Here is a 2,625-nt window from a genome sequence, read left to right as displayed (position 1 = left end):
TTATCGATATGTTTTTATATTATTGGACAGTTATTTCCATTTTAAAAATAAATGTCTCGCCTGTGTTATGAAAATCATGTTGACCAGTGTTACTAAAACAACTTTCAAAAAAATGTGCATATTATTTTATTTAAAATATCATGTACAAGAAGAGTGCTTGCGAAGCAACTTGAAAAAAGGAACTAATGAAAAATAGGACATAATTTAGCTTATCTATATTCAAGTATTTTGTACAAAACATACATGGAAACTACAATACAAAACCATGTTTCTCCATTTGTGAGAAAATTTACATTCAGGAAATTATAAGGTTTACCAGTAGGACCAATTAAAAAAAATTAGTTAGATCCACAAAAATATATTAGAAAATAGTTTATCAACATAGCCTACTCATGCTAAGAACTGGTCCATTGTTACAAACAGATTGATCAATATAACAATAGTGCATTGTCCATTCCAATAACCGAAAAAAAGCATGTATGAATTTGTAATTTCATCATAATTTGAAAGTGAATTTGAGTTTGAAATCTTTTTTTATATCCTACAGAATTTGAGTTGTGCCATATAATTTTTCAGAAACTGTAGTCCTAGATCACTTATCGACAGATTGTCGATCTTAAACCAGAACGATATTTTCATCAGATTCTAAATGTCATATTGTTTTCACTGGAAATTTCAAATTTGATACTCAATCTACAATAATCATTCATTTTTGTGCATTAATTTATATCAATTTTATAGATTATAAACCTGAATTTGAAATTTTATTGATCAATATTCAGCAATCATTAGAGATTTATCAACAAACATGGTTTTTGGAATGAATTAATATCACTAAGCTACTAAGATGCCAAAAAGCCAAGAAAGTACAAAAACTATAATCCTATGAGAATTAATCATAAAGAGCGAAATTATAAGAGGAGTAAAAGGATCCTATAATAGCTATGACTATTTTGTTTAGTTTCCAAATGACAGTGAATATGATCCAGATTACTTTCTGTCACAGTTCACCAAATTGATAAATAGTAACATAAATTTTAGTTTATTGTTTGTTAAAATTTTTTGTATTCATCAAACATCAAAGAAGCCAATTCCATTATTCTTTAAACATAAGAAAATGATTTATATATTAAATGTTTACTAGTTGATATAATTAAAATAATATGATTATTATTTCAAATAAACAAGCATACAAAAGTAATTAAAAGTTAGGTCATTTTTAAAAAAGATGCCATTGCTTTTTTTATAAGAAAATTACGAAAATATTATTGAATCTGCAAAATCGACATATTTCATTCAATATTTCTCCCACTCAAAACGTATCTGCTGCTTTTTTGGAAACTAAAAATAAACTTCAAATAAAATTCAATCAAACTTGTTCTCTTAATATGAGCTGAATGTATTGACAATATATTCTGAAATTCAGTAATGCATATACCAAAACTATAACAAAAAATACATATTCTTTAGTATATTTCAAATAATGATCTATATGATTTGAGTACTGAATTTTAATTTGTGAAGGTTCAAAGATAAAAAACCAATATGCATAACAAAGAAACTCATACTATAATTAGTAACTAGAATAATAAAAACTTAAGTTATAAATAATGTAGATACTGTATTAAGGCAAAACATTTCTAGTAGAGTCAAGTCACACATTATATAGCAAGTCCATAAACTGATACTATGCAAAACATGGTTTTGTTTTCCCAACGGACAGTACAACTACCATCAGTATTATTGTCCCAGTAACATGAACTGGCTGTGTGTAAACCCGCTCCATTCTTCTGCATTATGGTGCATGTCACAATATATTTGTAAGGTTTCATAAGTTTCGTTAATTCTGATGTGCAGGATTCAACCACCTCAGTCGTCCAGTTGTTTACCTTATTTTGTTGATATCCGTTTCCACCTATGACTGTTTCAATTGCATCTTTAATAATCTTACTCACGTCGTCAACAACAAATTGACCTTCCTCTTGTAGATCTTGGTCTACCAGTTCTTGAGGAGACTTCTCCATTTATATGTAAAATTTGGGTATGATCAATGGCGAAAGAGATGACTCCTCCTATTATTCGATTAAGTACACTTTAATTTGGTATATTAAATTTATTAATGAAATCAATAATTTTTGCCGAAACTTCAACTTGATTATTTTGTTTGACAAGTGACACGCAATAATGAATCACATAGTCTGAATTTCGGAATGTACATCAGTACACTGGCCAGTGATATTGACGTCACGAATTGACGCTACAATGTTGATACGTGTCTAAATATACTGGTCACTACGTTGATTTGACTTTTTTTTTCTTTAATGATCAGAAGTAATTGCTTACTTTGTAGAACTACACCTATTTTAAATACTTTAAATTCTCATGGTTGTTCGCCTGGGAATATTTTACATTTTTCTTGCCAATGCGATTGAGCATCTATATTACAAACTCGTGAAAAGTTAGCAAGATTCTGACTAAAGTTTTTTTTATCTAATAAAAAGGGGTTAACTATCATCAGTGTTATCACTTTGCAACTTACTCATGTTTGACGCAATAATGGAATTGGAAGTCCAAAAAGTTTCAGATGCGTTGGTTTTACTGAAACAGATTTAAAAAGTATCTATG

At 28.5% G+C, this 2,625-nt stretch overlaps 1 protein-coding gene across 1 annotated transcript; it reads right to left on the bottom strand.

Moving 5' to 3' along the window:
* Positions 1 to 1,546: 1,546 nt before the first annotated feature.
* On the bottom strand, positions 1,547 to 2,170 carry LOC130891393 (dynein light chain Tctex-type). Its single transcript, XM_057796112.1, has one exon. It carries the CDS (start codon positions 2,022 to 2,024, stop codon positions 1,662 to 1,664), a length of 363 nt encoding a protein of 120 aa, XP_057652095.1. The 5' UTR covers positions 2,025 to 2,170; the 3' UTR covers positions 1,547 to 1,661.
* Between the last annotated feature and the right edge of the window lie 455 nt (positions 2,171 to 2,625).

Source organism: Diorhabda carinulata, chromosome 3, assembly GCF_026250575.1.
Source record: "Diorhabda carinulata isolate Delta chromosome 3, icDioCari1.1, whole genome shotgun sequence".
Lineage (NCBI taxonomy): Eukaryota > Metazoa > Arthropoda > Insecta > Coleoptera > Chrysomelidae > Diorhabda > Diorhabda carinulata.
This window is presented reverse-complemented; position numbering and strand designations above follow the sequence as displayed.

Excerpts from the sequence above, each read along its gene's own strand:
- LOC130891393 (XM_057796112.1), bottom strand. The coding sequence starts at position 2,024 with ATGGAGAAGTCTCCTCAAGAACTGGTAGACCAAGATCTACAAGAGGAA.